This window comes from Schistocerca nitens, chromosome 10, assembly GCF_023898315.1.
Source record: "Schistocerca nitens isolate TAMUIC-IGC-003100 chromosome 10, iqSchNite1.1, whole genome shotgun sequence".
NCBI classification, from domain to species: domain Eukaryota; kingdom Metazoa; phylum Arthropoda; class Insecta; order Orthoptera; family Acrididae; genus Schistocerca; species Schistocerca nitens.
In genome coordinates, this window is record NC_064623.1 from 86,841,562 (window position 1) to 86,859,610 (window position 18,049).

The following is an 18,049-nucleotide window of genomic DNA, read 5'->3' on the forward strand; positions in this document are numbered from 1 at the left end:
AGAGGTTGCTCTTCTGTATTTCAACTTGAGCATGGAATGTTCAGCTGTCTAACAGCTTGTGCACTGCTTGAAGATCACACATTGCGTCCAGCATTCTCAGCCATGGCAGCAGTAACTTCAACAATTTGGGGCATAATTGGCCATTGGCTTCTCCTAGGAGAATTCCCAAATCACCAGTTAATTTGAATTTCCAAACTGTGTTCAACACCAGTGCAGAAAGAAGATCTCTCCATATCCCTTTACTGTGTTGATACCTGCGAAGGACAGCAGCGTTGACTATCTGCAACTGTAATGCTCACTGAGTCTTGTTTTAAAAACCTACACTGCCATACCAGCACCTAACAGCAAGTCATGACACTAACACTACTAATAATACAATTCTGTCGTGCACAGTCTCAACATCATTCCTAAAAAACTGGGTACCCATGTGGTAAATACACCGATGGGAAAAAAATTGCAACATCAAGAAGCAATTTATGCAGAATTTCAGGAACACATTTGTCTAGGAAACATATTTAAGTGTAACATTGCAACATCACAGGTTAATGTAGGTGCAAGATAAGCCATTGTATATGTGAACGCTGGTACATTAATAACTCTGTAACTGTCAAAATGTTGAATGCAAACATAGAAACAGGAATGCATTGTGTTGCACTGGTGTCAGATGCGAGTTTGTGGGAGAGAGAGTTCCATGCCTGTTGCACTTGGTCAGAAATAATTAATGTTGTTTGTGGATGATGATGCAGTTGTTGTCTGATGTCCCATTTGTGTTCAATTGAAGACAAATCTGGGGATCAAGCAGGCTAAGGCAACATGTCAACGCACAGAGTATGTTGGGTTACAACAGTGGTATGTGGGTGGGCATTATCCTGTTGGGAAACACCACACGGAATGGCAGCACAACAGGTCACATCACCAGATCAACGTACAAATTTGCTCTTGGCGTGCACTGGATAACCACAAAAGTGCTCCTGTTGTCATACAAAATCATACCCCAAGACCATACTTCCAAGTGTTGATCCAGTGTTGGTTGCAAGTCCTCATGCTCCTAACCAGCACATGGCCATCACTGCCTACGAGACTTTCATCACGAAACAACAGACTTCCCTTCACCTTGCCTTCCAATGAGCTCTCACTTGACACCGCTGAAGTCACAAACGGCAGTGGATCGGGGGCAGTGCAATGCACTCTACAGGCATCTAGCTCAGAGCTGTCGAAGTAACCAATCCGTAAGAATTTAATGGGTCACTGTGGTGCCAACTGCTGCTCAAATTGTTGCTGCAGATGCAGTATGATGTGCCACAGCAATACACTGTACATGATGGGCTTCCCTATTGGTAGTGCCATGTGGCCATCTGGAAGCCAGTCTCGTGACGACACATGGTGCGGTGCTTAAATCCGGACAAAGAAACTTTAAAAGCAAATCTATTAAGACACTATACAGATGAAAATCTTTTTACACATAAGTAGTGGTATCTTTCAATAATAATATTACTCAATGTAAGCCCCTTCAGCCACAATGAGTGGCTCCAATCTTGTTCTGAACTGATCACACACACTCTTTAAAACAGCACTGTCCATATTCACAGATGCTGCTTCAATAGCAGTGTGCAGAGATGCGAGATTAGGGTCTCTCATCTTGTTGGTAGCTCTTGACTGCACTCCAAACATAGTAGTCAAGGGGGTTCAAATCTGGGCTATTCAGGGGCCAAAACTACTTTGACCAGAACATGTCAACATTATCCGATAGCCAGCTTTGGACTAAATGGCTCGTACAAGGTCCTCCTCCGCCATCCGACGCATTGTTCACTCAATGTTTGACATTAATGCCAATTTCCTCAGCAACTGACCCAGGTCCTCCAAAATCAGTGCTTGAGCCATTTTGACAACTGCCGCAGTTCGTATTGAGAGTTTCCTCGAATGAGGCCTCCTTGCCAGGTTAGCGGAACCTCCTCAACACTTCTCCGAAGCATTATACTTTGCCACAATATCGTAAACAGTTCTATCTGTGATACCTAAAGGATCTAACTATTTCAGTGGGTGAACACCCAGCGTGAAGACTTTAGATAATCGCAGCTCTTTGGTTGTACCACGCACTTGTCCATAACATCTCTGCCATTTTGAGGTTCTGTTTACTAGATGCCTAAGGCTTTCAAGAATGCCAATCTTGATATCTGGCAGAACTACAATATGGTGGGAAATTTAAATTTAAATCTGTCCAGATTTAAGTGGCGCACCCTGCACATTCTCGTGACCACTGCTGTCAGCAATCATGTACAGTGGCTACATTCCTGCCAAGTCTCTCTGCAACATCACAGAAGGAACATCCAGCTCTAGTACATGACCTTGCTCAAACTCTGTGAGATGCTGACAATGACATCTTTGTTCTTGACTAACATCAACTCACAACATCACCTCTCAGAGGTAACTAATGCTCACGACCATTACAGAATGTACGTAAAGCAAACCTGATCCGCTTTCTTGTAGTGGTGCTATCACGGCCAATGCTATCACGGCCAATCTCGTGTGACTGGTGCGAAATTTTAAGACATTACCTTCCAGGCGTAAAAACACGTCTACCAACTTTTGTTTTATGTTGCACAACTACTCCTTGGTGTTGCAATTTTCCAAAAGTAGGAAATGGAATGGACGACACAAACATTTTACACCTTTAGATGATGCTTGAAATCATGTACAGCAAATGATGTACCAATACAATGTAAAGTTCAATGTTTGCATGGAAACTTACCATTTTAAGGACAACGAGAGGAAATTTGTCTGGTGGATTATGTAGACCATGTAGTCTGCTGCACTATGGTCTTGACATTTCTATCATTACATCAAAGTTGTAAAAAAAATTCAAACATATTTTCAATAGAGAATCCTTCAGATGCCAGGAAAAATCACATTCTCAGTTGGCACCTCATTTGCTGTAAATGACTGAGCATCATTCAAGAGCATGTCAAATGATCCATATATTTTATTTCTTACTTTAAGACAAATCATTTCACACAACATTTGACTTTTTCTGAACTATTTATTTTAGAGTTTTGTTCAAAAAGCTGCTCTTGAAAGGTCCTGAATACAGTAGTTGGTTTGAAGGTAGTAATTTTGACAGTTAAATATCACACCAATCCAATTCTCCATGCATGAAACAGTTAGGCCTTTAAGAGATGGAATCTGACTTCATTTTCCTTTCTAGTATCTTGTTTCCTCAAAATAGCCAAAGTTTAGTACTTGATTTGAAGGAAGGCTTTTTGACTTACATCACACCAACTTAGCTTTTAATGTGAAAATGTCTGGGCCTTGATGCTGTTTATGAAATATTTCAGTTTGCTCTCAAATCATTAATTAACATTTTCTTAGTTACCCTTATTTATTTCAAGCAGTTACACCTTGTTTTGCAAAACTCTTACTGTTCAATATCATACCCATATGTCTGTTTCCCACTCTACATTTAGCTATGAAAATTCAAACAAAAACCTGTTCTGTAATTTATAGGGCGTCACTTTTTTTTTTTGTTACTCTCAAATATGTCCAAAATAGAGTAGTGTGACTTATGTATCACTCCTGAAGATTGATATGTATTCCTACGTATTTCATACTGACACATGAATGAATGACAGAATGATTAACTATCACAGAGGAGCCCTAACTATTGTGCAGTTTTATTGTTTTATTTGCATGTGGAGTTTCAGACTATGGGATGATGCATTCCTTTGAAAGGGGATGAGATCGCAGTGACTGTGAGAAGAAATAGCTGTGAGGGCACAATACAGAAACTTCGTAAATCATCTGCCTACATTGGAGAAGAGTGTCATCCCCAGAATGAATATGAGACAACATGACAAGGGGTGCATTGATATTAAACAATGGAAATCATTTTGCATTCTGAGTACTTCATGCCAAGTGAATGAAAATTGTTCATAGAGTTTCCTTGTTGAATATTATGACTGAAGTCTTGTTAACTGGTGGACACTAAAGTGTTTTCTAAGAATATATGGAGTATATACACAAAGTGTCAATTATTGAAGGAAACTAGGAATAATTATACAGATTTCCTTCCAGCATAAATTGTGCTATAGAGGAAAGTAAGAATGCTGCATCCAACGTAATGGTCACCTAAGAAGAAAAGCAGAATAATACTAATTTCCACTAATTTACCTAAGTCACACTCAAAATTTGAAACGCTACAGTAATAGATAATGTTGGTACCTGACTCAAAGAGAGCAAATTCTTCAAGTTGCTGACAATTCTCTTCTGTCAAACAATAATCAGAAGTATTACATTTTAGATTCTTACAACTGTCTTACAAATATGTTCAAGATCTTGCAAAAAAATTCCGAGTTCTGCCATATTCACAACAACAACCTCCACAGTCGCTGACACTTGAAAGTTATTTACATTGCTTGTTCTCACTATTACGTACCGTGGTACAACACTTGAGAGAAACACTGTGTATTCATGAAGTTTTAATTCTGATGTACTCCCAATCCTCAATTTGTCCCTGATAGAACAACCGTGGGACCAGTCCAGACGTCAATTCCATCCCAGACCAGTGCCCAAAATATCGAGGACTAGTTACAACATTTGTAGGCCAGATTGCCTGAAGCAGGGTAAAGGCTTTATGACAGCCTTCCAACAGAATCAGTGCATCCAGGTAGATGGGTTACAAGATCATACAGTTAAGTGGATTCTTTGTAACTCATGAAATTTCATTAAGGCGTCATCTAAAATGTGGTGTAATGCTAAAAATTGAGTGGACAAATAAAGTGTGAAAGTAGAAGTACTAGAAAGAATATGTATGGGAAAATATACAAAAAGGGGGAGACAGGTTAAGAGGCCACCTGCATACAGCAATGAATCTGACAACGGGGTAGCAGAAGGGGAAAAATGACGGGAGCAGACAAAGATTAAAATATATAAAACATTACAGAAAATATTAGGTGTAACAGCTGCAAAGACATGAAAAGATTACCAAAGAATTTGGGGGGGGGGGGGGGGAGTGTGTCAGTGAGGTTTAGGAGCTTTGTCAATAGAAACAACAAAGCAGTCAGCCTGTTTTCGAGGCATATGAGCTAAAGTTCATTCTATTTTTGTGCAGATGCCAAATTATATTTCTGTAAGTGAACACAGGAATAAAACTAAACAAAAAAATAAGCAGCTGGGGTCAGCTGTTCTCACATTGGACACAAAAGCTAACGTGGATGTGATAGACATTTTGTCATCACAATGTGGGATTTCCAGTTGTGAAGCATTTGTATGTGTGAAAAAATGCACGAAGTCCTATTGGATTTCCATAATGCTCTAAGAAATAAAACGACATGATGAAAGTGATATGTCCACATCAAAGGTTTTGTTTTGTTTGTTTCATTTTAGGGCACAAAAACAACTATGGTCATACACGCCTGTGTCAGAACTGTACAATACAAAGGCAAAGAGGAGTTAAAACGGCTACAAATTAATTCCAAACAACAGGAGAAGACAATTAAAAACAGGGACATGGAGAAAGGTCTATAAAATACGCCACAGAGAAACAGAGGTCCTGAACTAAAAATTAATGGCCTTCGCCATATTGCCACAATGGCTAAAAGTCAAATTCACAGTCAACAGCCCATGTGTCGTTCACTAAAACTGTCAATAGCGCAGATGGCAAAAACAAACTAGAATGACATTGTTTTCTTCTTTTTCTTTCCAGAGACTGGTTTGATGCAGCTTTCCATGCTACTCTATCCTGTGCAAGCCTTTTCATCTCTGAGTAACTATTGCAACTTACATCCTTCTGAATTTGCTTAGTGTACTCATCTCTATCTCCTATGATTTTTACCCTCTGCACTTTCCTCCAATACTAAACTGGTAATCCCTTGATGCCCCAGAACATGTCCTACCAACTGATCCATTCTCCTAGTCAACTTGTGACACAAATACCTCTTCTCCCCAATTCTGTTCAGTGTCTCCTCATTGGTTATGTGATCTACCCATCTAATCTTCAGCATTCTTCTGTCACGCCACATTTCGGTAGCTTCTGTTCTCTTCTTGTCTTAACTATTTATCGTCCATGTTTCACTTCCTTACATTGCTACACTCCATAAAAATACTTTCAAAAAGGATGCTCCACATGACAAGAATGTAAGGGGTTAAAAAAAGGCATTTCTTCAAGAAATGGTGCACCGTCAAAGGTTGAGCGCAGTGAGTACAAAGTGGATGGCCAACCTAGCTAAAATGATCTCCTCACAGTGAGAAGGCCAATAGAAGATAGTGCAAGTCGCTTGGAGACACTTAATAAGCTGAAGCTTGTTCCCATGAAGGGAGAAAAAGTGGTGATTCCAAAGGGACATTTGCTGACCGACAACAACACAGAGATCATTGGAGGGGATACAAGAACTAGAGGGCTAAGGTACAAAGACTGCAGCCTTGGCAGTACTGTAAGCAGCCTTGTTTCCTGTCAGACAGATGTGACAATTTCCACTGTAAACCATTCATGACATGGGTGGACAAAGTGACGAGATGGTCAAATGCAGAACGGCACACTAAATCCACACTGTGCAGTAGTTAGTAAATTGCATGACTTGTCGACAACGACGACGACGTTGAGGCGGCGCTCTACAACATGGTTATCACCACCCAGACAAAAAGTCAGCTTCAAATCTGATGGGTGAGGACAAAGGCAGTACCCACATGCAGAGCATGTTTATAATGTATTAAAGTCTGCTGCCCTTCCCCACCAATCTAGGGATGAGGCCTGACAGTTTACAAAATTTTACCACCTGTGTAGAACTGGTATTTGCGAGGATGGTGGGCAGATCTCTAGCGAGACTGAGGGCTGCTCTGATATCCGTATATAGGACACACGTAGCCACAATATGCTGAACTGAAAGCACCGTGCCACAAACTTCACGGGGTGATGGATCCTCGTACCAGAAGAGGAAGCCATGTGTTAAAGGGCTATGCCCGATGTGCAGTCTGGTAAGCAAAACCTCCCAAAACCTCCTTCCAGTGGCGAGGCTCACAAGAAGTCTGCCAACCCTTTGTGGTCATTTTGAGCAACCGCAGTTTGTCCGTCACCTGCAACCATTCAATTTCCCACTGATGCATCTGTTAGAAAATGAGATGATGGCGTGCAACAGGATGGGATGTTGATGGACAGCACTATCCCAACATGCTTCCTTGGAGACTTGTCAGCCAATGTGGCCAGGTAACCACCTCGCCACGGCGTTGGAGCCGCTGTAAGGAGTCATGGCCGAGTTAAATCAGTGGGTCTACTGGATACATTTGGCAAAGTGCCTGCAGTGCACTAGGAGCGTCGAAGCAGACAAGAAACCTTGTATGGTGATCTCTGTGAGCCCTCTCCAGTGCCATCAGAGTGCCATATAACTCCGCATCATAATTTGAAATTGTTCTGGAAGGTGCACTTTAAAAACCCAATCAGGGAAAACAGCAGAACAATAGAGAGCATTCTCCTGCTGGGACCTGTCTGAATAAATAACAATAAAACTGTGGTATGTACTTAAAATAGATGAAAACAAAGTCGTGAAAACAAAAACTGGAGTACAAGTTTTCTTGTACTACGTCAAGCTTAAAATCACTTTGGGCATCTGAAGACGCCAAGGTGGCAACGTGTTACATCCCTGACTGTGTATTTTGATGCCCGAGAGATCCAGATCCTTGAGACAGTCTTCAGCATTATACCAAATGGCTGGGTCGCAAGGGGCCGATTCTTGAACAGCCATTCAAAGCTGGGTTGGACCAATGAACTAAATGTCAATGACTGAGACGACACTGATATTTTCAGTGTGTGTTGAGCCAAAAGGATACGTTGCCGAATCCAGAGTGGTGGTTCACCAGCCTGTGCACACAGACTGAATTGGGTCTATATCTGAATGCTCTCTTGCTGGACAGCATCGAACATCCTGAGGTAGGAAGGACGGGCTGATCCGTAGACCACGCTGCCGTAATCTAAACGTGATCGAACAAATGCCCTATAAAACTGCAGGAGGCGAGACCTGTCAATTCATGTTTTCTGGTAAGGCACTTCAAAATATTCAATGACTGGAAGCACCTTGTTCATAGGTCTTTCAGGTGTGGAAGCCAAGTTAAATTCAGGTCAAATATTGAACCCAAAAAGCACACAGTATCTTGAAAACTTAAAATAGTGTCCCCCATTGTGAGCACTGGTTGGTTAAAACTGTGACGAGCACGGTTAAAATTGACATATGTAGTCTCCTTGAGCGAGAACTGAAAACCAGTAGTTCGGGCCCAGGTTTCCAGCCTTCTAATGCAAATGAAATGAGCATTTGGCATCATTGGCCAGGAGGCCCCTTACGGGGCAGGTCCGGCCACCTTGGTGCAGGTCTTATTACATTCGACGCCACATTGGGCAACCTGCGCGCCGGATGAGGATGAAATGATGAAGATAACACAACCTTCTGTCCCTGAGCAGAGCAAATCCCCAACCAATCCGGGAATCGAACCTTGGCCCCCTGGGACGGCAGTCCGTCACGCTGACCATTCAGCTATTGGGGCAGACTAGCCTCCCAATGATCTGCTGTAGCTACCTTGTTGTCGATGTAAGATCAGAGGAAGAGTGAAAGATTGCAAAGTCATCCACAAACAAAGAGCATTTCATAAGACTTTTGACTGCAGAAGAAATGCCATTGATAGCAATGGCAAACAATGTGACACTTGAGGACACTGCCCTGGGGAACCCCTTTTCCTGAACATAGCAGTCAGACATGGTATTGCCAATGCGATAACAAAAACACCGGTCCTCTAGAAAGGACTGGGTCACAAGCGGCAGGTGTCCATGTAGTCCCCATTCACGAAGTTGGCGACTGATGATGTACCTCCAAGTTGTGTCACAAGCTTTTTCAAGGTCAAAAACACACAAAACCAAATGGTTTTGGCATAAGAAAGGGTCTTGTATTGCTGCCTCTAGGATGAAATTGTCAAGAGTGGAACAGTATCACCTGAAACCGCACTGGGAGTGGCTCAGGTGACCTCTGAATTCGAACAGCCAGACAAGGTGGTGGTTGACCATACATTCAAGAGTCTTACCCATACAACTGGTAGGGGCGACACTCCAGTAAGTGTTAGGGGTGCTACAGCCCTTGCCTGGTTTCCAGAATGGAATTAATATTGCCTCCTTCCAAGTCATGGGGTACTGTCAATCAAACCACATCTGATTGAAACAAGGAGTTTTTCTTTCACTTCAGGGCACAGATGACGAAGCATGGCGTAATGGATCTCGTCAGGTAATGGAGCAGTGTGGCTGCAGACAGAGCCAACTCCTGTTCCCACATGGAGAACAGAAGGTTGTAGACTTCCTCATTATGCAAGAAGAAACTGAGCATTCTCATCTCTGCAGTTCTACAGAATGCCTGTAAAGTAGGAGCTTGTCCGGATGACGTAGCAACAGTACAGAAGTGTTCAGCTAAAACCTGAGCCATGTCGTCTGGTGTGTCTACCAAGACCCCATTATTGGACAAGGCCGTAAGGGGATGTGAACTACCCTTGCCTGAAGCCTGTCTTATTGATTCCCAAACATGCACAGTGGAAGTTGACCAATTAATGGAAGTTATGAATTCCCTCCAGGAAGCCCTCTTCCATTCTTTTATCACTTGCCTTGCTGTGTGCTCTCACAGCTCTGAAGGCATAAAGTTTGTCCATATTTGGACAGAAGTTCCACAGAGCTGTTCACCTGACTGCCAATCAACAGTCGTCATTCCACCAAGGTACAGGCCATTTTCTGAGGTATATGGGTCACCACCTCCTGAGCACAACCTTTTTGTTAAAAGATAGCCTGTCGACTGTACTGTCCTTTGTATCATCCATCTGTGTGGTCTTCTGTTGGCCACCGTCCCAGTCAGCAGAAGGATCCACACTGGGAAGTGGTCACTAGAATGTAAATCTGGAGCCCCTTTCCACTGAACTGAGTCTGCATTAGCTGGGGAACAAAAACAAAGGTCAGTGCCTGAAAAAGACCCTGTAGCTGTGGAAAAGTGAGTCATCTGCCCCTGATTCAGAAGGCAGATATTCTCATAATGGATGAGTTGCTCGATGATCCGACCCCTGGAGCAAGTGGTAGCCGGGCCCCCCATCACATTGTGTGTGCATTGAAGTCCCCCACAAGGAGGAATTGGCATGGCAGTGCCTGGAAGAGTTCCACCAGTGCATCTGCATCCAAAGCATCATTAGGGGGCAGGTACAAAGAACACACTGTGATATTAAAGTGTGCGAGAACTTTCACAGCAACTGCTTGGATGCTCGTGGTAAGACTGACAGGAGAGGAGTGGCATTTGTCATCAATGAAAATAGCCACTCCACATTCAGGTCTATCTCCAGTAGTATCGTCCTTCCTGTATGCATGGTAGACCCGTAATGCAGGTGTGTCAGTGACTAACAGTGACTAAAATGAGTTTCTCGTAAGCATATGCATAAAGGTTTCTCCCAGACCAGTAGCTGCAATTCTTCCAAATGTGAGCAATATCCATTCAAATTTCACTGCAAAGCCACTGGTTAGCAATTGTCGTTCTTTTCTTTCTCCCTCGGAGGTGGTGATTTAGTGGGGAGGTCAGGGGGAATGTTATCCGGTTCCTCCAATTGGAAGTCCACATTCTCAAGAGCTTCGTTCCCATCAGAAAGGGAGATAGCTCGCCGATCCGAAGATTTAATTACTGCTTTTTTGGACTTAGAACTACTTTTCAGAGGACTTCTTTACTGACAGAAGGTGGTGGTTGCCTGGGTTGCGGGGATGGCTTAATTGGTTTCTGATTTTGGGTAGTGGTATGTGGCTTATGTGGTACGCCTATTGCTGATGGCTTCTGAACAACATCAGTTTCAAGTGGTCTCCTGAGGCTCTGAAGGGTTTATTCTGTTTGATGCCCTCCTTTATGGTGCAACGATCAACTCTGAAGTTAATGAGCTACCCTATCAAATTTAAAGAAATAATTTCGACATGTTGTTTGGTGCAGAATGGCTCTGAGCACTATGGGACTCAACTTCTGAGGTCATTAGTCCCCTAGAACTTAGAACTAGTTAAACCGAACTAACCTAAGGACAGCACAAACATCCATGCCCGAGGCAGGATTCGAACCTGCGACCGTAGTGGTCTTGCGGTTCCAGACTGCAGCGCCTTTAACCGCACGGCCACTTCGGCCGGCTTGGTGCAGAATATGCAAATGAACTTCTCCTTCTCCACGACAACAGAAGGCCTCTTAAGTCTGTGCACCCAAAAGTAACTCCCTGAATATCACCGCACACTTCCTCTTCATCCACCTTATAGTCTGGATTTCGCACTTTCTAATTTCCATCTGTTTGGCCCAATGAAGGATGCACTCCCCAGGAAGCAGTACACGGATCGTTGCGAGGCTATTGATGCAGCGAGACTGGCTCTGACATTTACCAGTAGAGTGGTACTGTGCACACGTACAGGCCCTGCCAGTAAGGTAGCATAAGGTGTCACATTGAACAGAGATAATGTTGAAAAAATAGGGTTTTGTAGTCAAGAGTTGGGAATAATACAGTGTAATGGAATTCTGAATAAAACCGACCTGCTTTCACAGAAAAAAGTGTTGCATTACTTATTGAAAGCCCCTCATATTTGTATCTTAATTTGCTTGTTCAAACATGTTGCCAGTGTTTTTTGGCTAAGAGGAAACTGAACATTTTTAAAGGTATTTTCCAACATGTTGAAAACCTACAAATCAACTGACATCTTCACAATGTTCTTCATCTTTGATAATTGCTAATGCAGCTTTTTCACTCAAGTTTATTTTGGAAGAAAAATTGTGCAGTTGGTGTTCCATATGTAGCCAACTTCTGCTGTCGGAGAGACCTGGAATCACAGACAGCACTGACTACCATGTCCCAAGTGACAGTTTCTGGGCAATCCCAACAGTTTCACAAACCACCTCCATGTTAGCTTTCGTGTCCCATATGAAAATGTCTTTATAATAAGGCTTACAAAGGAATAACAATTTTACTTACTGAAATCTGCTAGAAGCTTGCCACAGCCCATATCTTTGTAGGGAGGAAGTGTCACAGCAGAAGTACACCTGTGGACGTACGCATATGGCTCCTTAACTCTGTTGAAGTATCCCATTATGTGGCAGCCGTGGGAATCCGAATGGGTCAGCACATAGTATATGAACCAGTCCGGCCCACAATGTCCCGCCGTGCGATGCGGCAGGAACAACTTTCCCAGAAGGCAAAGGTTGTGGGCGTACTTCTTCCACACGTGCCCATCAACTTCGAAGAATGAGATGCTTTCCTCTCGGTATATCTCTTTCCCCGGTGGATGCCTTAAGCCACATTTAGCCTAATGAGAATAAAATGAAGTATTAGCATCTATTCGACATGAACCAAACTGCTTCACTATATCTAATTACTCAAATTCATACTTAAGTGCTTGGCAGATGGTGCAAGGCACTACCTGCAAACTATACCACTACTATTCCCACCTGGGACAGTGAAAGGGGAAACTGAACATTGAAATCCTCTGTGCGAGCTCTGATTTCTCTTACTTTACCAAAATTTTCTTCTGTATATAAATGGGAGGCAGCATTTCAAAGATAAAGTTACCAACTGAAATTTTCTAGATACGTTTTGCCACAATAAAATGTCCTCATTTTAATGACTGTCATTCTCACCTACTTATCAGGTCTATCTCACTTTCCACTATTTCACAATACAAGCTGCCTTTCTCTAAAATTTTACTTAGTTTCCTACCATAAAGAAGACACATCAAATTGCAGACAGGCACAATTAAAAGACACTCTCATAGCTTTCAGCCACGACCTTCATCTTTAAAACAAATGCACGCACACACACGACTGCCAAATCCAGCATCTAGGGCTTTTAAGTGCTTTATCTGAAAACCACCTTGAGCAGTTAAACAAAGAACCGACTCGTGGCAATAACATATTAGACCTTCTGGTGACAAACAGACCCGAACTATTTGAAACAGTTAACGCAGAACAGGGAATCAGCGATCATAAAGCAGTTACTGCAGCAATGATTTCAGCCGTAAACAGAAATTTTAAAAAAAGGTAGGAAGATTTTTCTGTTTAGCAAAAGTGACAAAAAGCAGATTACAGAGTACCTGACGACTCAACACAAAAGTTTTGTCTCAAGTACAGATAGTGTTGAGGATCAGTGGACAAAGTTCAAAACCACCGTACAATATGTGTTAGATAAGTATGTGCCAAGCAAGATCGCGAGAGATGGAAAAGAGCCACCGTGGTACAACAACCGAGTTAGAAAACTGCTGCGGAAGCAAAGGGAACTTCACAGCAAACAAACATAGCCAAAGCCTTGCAGACAAACAAAAATTACGCAACGCGAAATGTAGTGTTAGGAGGGCTATGCGAGAGGTGTTCAATGAAATCTAAAGTAAAGTTCTATGTACTGACTTGGCAGAAAATCCTAAGAAATTTTGGTCTTATGTCAAAGCGGTAGGTGGATCAAAACAAAATGTCCAGACACTCTGTGACCAAAATGGTACTGAAACAGAGGATGACAGACTAAAGGCTGAAATACTAAATGTCTTTTTCCAAAGCTGTTTCACAGAGGAAGACTGCACTGTAGTTCCTTCTCTAGATTGTCGCACAGATGACAAAATGGCAGATATCGAAATAGATGACAGAGGGATAGAGAAACAATTAAAATCGCTCAAAAGAGGAAAGGCCGCTGGACCTGATGGGATACCAGTTCGATTTTACACAGAGTACGCGAAGGAACTTTACCCCCCTTCTTGCAGCGGTGTACCGTAGGTCTCTAGAAGAGCATAGCATTCCAAAGGATTGGAAAAGGGCACAGGTCATCCCAGTTTTCAAGAAGGGACGTCGAAAAGATGTCCAGAACTATAGACCTATATCTCTAACGTCGATCAGTTGTAGAATTTTGGAACACTTATTATGTTCGAGTATAATGACTTTTCTGGAGACTAGAGATCTACTCTGTAGGAATCAGCAAGGGTTTCCAAAAAGACGGTCGTGTGAAACCCAGCTCGTGCTATCCGTCCACGAGACTCAGAGGACCATAGACACGGGTTCACAGGTAGATGCCGTGTTTCTTGACTTCCGCAAGGCGTTCGATACATTTCCCCACAGTCGTTTAATGAACAAAGTAAGAGCATATGGACTATCAGACCAATTGTGTGATTGGATTGAAGAGTTCCTAGATAACAGAACGCAGCATGTCATTCTCAATGGAGAGAAGTCTTCTGAAGTAAGAGTGATTTCAGGTGTGCCACAGGGGAGTGTCATAGGACCATTGCTATTCACAATATACATAAATGACCTTGTGGATGACATCGGAAGTTCACTGAGGCTTTTTGCAGATGATGCAGTGGTGTATCGAGAGGTTGTAACAATGGAAAATTGTACTGAAATGTAGGAGGATCTGCAGCGAATTGACGCATGGTGCACGGAATGGCAATTGAATCTCAATGTAGACAAGTGTAATTTGCTGCGAATACATAGAAAGATAGATCCCTTATCATTTAGCTACAAAATAGCAGGTCAGCAACTGGAAGCAGTTAATTCCATAAATTATCTGGGAGTACGCATTAGGAGTGATTTAAAATGGAATGATCATATAAAGTTGATCGTCAGTGAAGCAGATGCCAGACAGATTCATTGGAAGAATCCTAAGGAAATGCAATCAGAAAACAAAGGAAGTAGGTTACAGTACTCTTTTTCGCCCACTGCTTGAATACTGCTCAGCAGTGTGGGATCCGTACCAGATGGGGTTGATAGAAGAGAGAGAGAAGATCCAACGGAGAGCAGCGCGCTTCGTTACAGGATCACTTAGTAATCGCGAAAGCGTTACAGAGATGATAGATAAACTCCAGTGGAAGACTCTGCAGGAGAGACGCTCAGTAGCTCGGTATGGGCTTTTGTTGAAGTTTCGAGAACATACCTTCACCGAAGAGTCAAGCAGTATATTGCTCCGTCCTACGTATATCTCGCGAAGAGACCATGAGGATAAAATCAGAGAGATTAGAGCCCACACAGAAGCATACCGACAATCCTCCTTTCCATGAACAATACGAGACTGGAATAGAAGGGAGAACCTATAAGAGGTACTCAAGGTACACTCCGCCACACACCGTCAGGTGGCTTGCTAAGTATGAATGTAGATTTAGATGTAGGGCCTGTCTGCAGCTTGACGTGTCTTCTTTATGGTAAGCAGCAATCTGTCTTTTCCTATATTGTTGATATTCATACCTGAAGTTTTCATTGTCTGATTTACTTTGATTCGTGTAATCCTATAAGATAAGAATCCCCTACTGCACAAAAATAATCTGGAAGAGGTTAGACAAATGTACTTTGTGCACTTTGGTGGACTGGCCATTCTTGCAAGGTGTTCTGCCAATAAAAATTGGATTTGCATGCCCTACGAGATTTCCCATATGATTGTTGAGATTCAAGTTGTTTAGAACCGTCACCTCTAAATATTCAGGTGAATCAACAACTAAATTAGTGTCATTTACAGTCTAACAAATTTGAAAGAACATTCTTAGTACGCTTGTGGAAGACCTCGCATTAGTGTTCAGTCAACTGCTACTTTTCAAATGTTTAATACACTTTGTCTGAAACATTCTGAAATCTTTTCTGAACATTTCACTACATGGTAAGTGAGAGCATGAAATACAAACATTTATGAAGACTGCTCAGATACTCCTGCATGCAATTTATTGGTATGAGATTATTACAAATGAAGCAGTATCACCAATAACTATACTTTGACATGATATTGCAAATGTTTGCAGTAATATTGATAAACAAGAAGAAAAATTGCCTCATTGCAGGAGTTTCCCCTTCTGCTACAGTGCTGTAGTTGCAAGGCTTACATTGTACTTAAATGTAATTCATTACCCTGTTTTACAAGGGTGTACAGTAGTAGTAGAAGTAGTAGTAGTAGTAGCAGCATTCAGTCCAGAGACTGCCCCAAAGCAGCTCTCCACACCTCTCTAGCCTGTGCAAGCCTCTTCATCTCTGCTATTTGCATTTAGTCTAACTTCCTTACTGCATTCATTTCTTGGTCTCCCTCTCCAATTTTCACCATGCCCCTCCTCCACACTTCCCTCCATAACCAAAGTATTCCTTCATACCACAGAATCTGTCATATCCACCAATCCCTTCCGTAGTTGGGTTAGGGAAAATTTAGTTTTTTTCCCAATTTGATTCTGGACCACCTCGTTAGTTATTTGATCTAGCCATCTAATCTTCAAATAATTCTGTAGTGCTGCATTTCGAAAGCTATTCTCTTCTTGCATAAGATGCTTATAGTCAACAGTTCATTTTTAGACAAGGCTTCGCTCCAGGCAGTCACTTTCAGAGACAGGAATAAAAAAGCCCAATACCTAAATTTATGTTCAATATTAGAGACATTTTTCTTACCACTGCCAGTCTGCATTTTATATTGTGTGTACTTTGGCCACTGTCAGCTATTCTGCTGCACAAAAACTCAAACTCTCTTTTTATGAGTCATTTCCTAATCTAATTCCCTTAGCAACTCCGGATTTACTTCAACTACATTCTATTGCCCTTCTTTTACTTTTGTTGATGTTCACTTTATAACCTCCTTTGAAGACACTGTCCATTCCACACAACTGCTCTTCCAAGTCATTTGCCATTAGAGAGGTACATGTTGCCAAACCTCAGTTTTTCTCTCTTCTCCCTGAACTTTTATTCCTTTTCTGTTTCCAAATTTCTCCTTTGTTCCTTTCACAGATTGCTCAATGTGAAATTCATGAGAAGCTACAGGGCTGTTTTATTCTCTTCTTAACCAGTGTTTTCCTTTCATTCCATTTGACTTAAAACCAATGCTTGTACAAGTCCCTGTGCAAGGTTGTCAATTTCCTTTGATCCCTGTATTTAATCTTTGCTACCTTCAACTGGTGTGCCGATCATTATGCATATACGCTAGTAAAAGGCAAAGTTTGTTGAATATTTTTTTATTTTTCTCTTTTTTTATAAAGCAAAATGGAAGCATATCCAAGTAGCACTTACCAAATGGTGTGCAAGACGTCTCCTTGACTTTGACGGTTTCAGGCAAAATTCACATATGTACATACATGGCACTTTTTCAAACATCTGAAAATTTATAAATCTGTATTAATATTTGTGTACATTTAGTTTATAAGTACTGTTACAAGTGTGGTGCATTAATAAATTCCCTAACTATCACACTGCAAGAGAGAAGACAGAAGATAACGTTCTACTGAAGTGCTGCTGATGTTTGAAATGTCACAGTATATAAATCTGAGGTGGACATAAAACTATTTTCCATTCACTAACACAAAGATAGGATAGCCAACAATTGATCAAATGGTCCACAGGTGTGCTGCCCTTTCCGTGTCCAACGGACACAGTATTTGGATGAGAAGACTTGTCAGGTGCGCTAATGCTGCTGTGCGCATGCGGCCTACTTATACGCACGTTGGCACCTGTGATCGTATCATAGTTGCTACATCACCCCTGCCACCAGTTTGTTGTATTGCTGAGTGTCTTTAATTAGGCCCAGACCTGGTTCCTAAGCCTTGCTGAGATTATAGCCTTTGTCCCTGGTGTTAATTTCAATAGCTTCTCTAATGACACTGCCCCGGTATTTCGAAGTCCGTGCCAAAATCCTGGTGTGTGTGTGTGTGCATTCCATCGCACGATTCTCTTGCAAACACTGCTCTGTGACTGCCAAATTGTTAGGATACATTAGCTGAGTGTGTCACTCGTGTTCCTGGCATCGATCTTTGATGGTGCACACTGCCTGTCCACGACAAGTCTTGCAGCATTGCCACAGAATCTGCTACATACTGTCCTTCAGCAAACTGAGGTCATCTTTTATGGTTCCAATAATGCCCACCTTTTATTGGATGGCCAAAACACAGTTCTCACTCAGTGCTTTTTCAGTACACATCGAACTTTTCCTTACAATGCACTGGTGTGCAATATAAATTGTGTGGATACCTCTTCCTCAGTGACTTCTTCCATCTCCACAGGTTGTAATGTACTGGTAGGGTGAAGAGCGCATTTGACCTGCCATTCTT

General features: G+C 42.1%; 1 protein-coding gene across 4 annotated transcripts in view; it reads right to left on the reverse strand.

The window, feature by feature from the left end:
• Positions 1-18,049, reverse strand: part of LOC126210515 (histone acetyltransferase KAT5-like) — a 148,972-nt gene that overhangs the window by 82,036 nt on the left and 48,887 nt on the right. For all 4 annotated transcript variants that reach the window (XM_049939762.1, XM_049939759.1, XM_049939761.1 and 1 more), the window contains exons 6-7: positions 17,016-17,099; positions 11,986-12,316 (exon numbers count right to left, since the gene is read on the reverse strand). In XM_049939762.1, coding sequence (XP_049795719.1) covers positions 11,986-12,316; positions 17,016-17,099 — 415 coding nt within the window. The remainder of the gene's footprint in view (positions 1-11,985; positions 12,317-17,015; positions 17,100-18,049) is intronic.